This window comes from Penaeus monodon, chromosome 23 (genome assembly GCF_015228065.2).
Source record: "Penaeus monodon isolate SGIC_2016 chromosome 23, NSTDA_Pmon_1, whole genome shotgun sequence".
Taxonomy (NCBI): Eukaryota; Metazoa; Arthropoda; class Malacostraca; order Decapoda; family Penaeidae; genus Penaeus; species Penaeus monodon.
The window spans coordinates 599936-600746 of NC_051408.1; the positions used below are offsets into that span (position 1 = coordinate 599936).

Consider the following 811-nt stretch of genomic DNA (forward strand, 5'->3'; position numbering starts at 1 on the left):
GCGAGCCACCTGTTGTAAAACCTATATTGCTGATATAGTAGAATCTGAAACAAGAAGTGTTTTTGATTCCCATGCCTTGGAAACAGCTAAAGAGTACTGCAGAATGCGATTCATGGACGGCATCATGGAATCATAACACGAGTCTTCATATTGTGTAAATAACCAAATAATGGCCAACTGATATAAGGTCATTCGGATATTCCATAGAAATATTACAATAAAATTAATACACTGTGTATAATGTAATAACTTTAAACCTATATACTATTATTTGAACGTTCTAAAGATTTCTGATAAACTTAATACGCTGTGAATAATTAAATAAAGATAAATTCGTATGATACCAAATTCGTTGTTGCAAAGAAAATATAGTACACGAAGTACACTGCGAATAATTAGATTATTCAGTTTCCACATGGTTACTGGTGAAATGCAACGGTTCCAATCCATTAACTCATCACTAAGTATCAAAGGAAAGATTCAACACAACTTGAAATGATTCTTATTGCATATGATATCCTGAAAGAAATATACCGCTACGTCCCCTGTTACTTCCCAACCCAAATTCTATGATGAAACTACATTTCGAAGAAAATTTTCATTGTTTCTTGACATTTCAGGTGGAGAGGGCGCTGCCGGCCGCGCCGTCGAACCGCGATCCGCTCTTAGTTGTCCACGAAGCTGACGTCTCTTCGGGCGAGCATGCAGGGGCCAGGTAACGTGCGTCTGCTCGTGTTGGAAGCAATGTGGGTGTAAGCAAGAATGTTAATGCCCGTGATTCTATTCTGAATGTGTTTAGAAGCCGCAGGGG

At 38.6% G+C, this 811-nt stretch overlaps 1 protein-coding gene across 1 annotated transcript in view; it reads left to right on the forward strand.

The window, feature by feature from the left end:
* LOC119587691 overlaps positions 1-811 on the forward strand; it is a gene marked incomplete in the record, with an annotated part of 19616 nt that overhangs the window by 12916 nt on the left and 5889 nt on the right. The window contains 1 exon segment of the mRNA XM_037936368.1: positions 621-715. Coding sequence (XP_037792296.1) covers positions 621-715 — 95 coding nt within the window.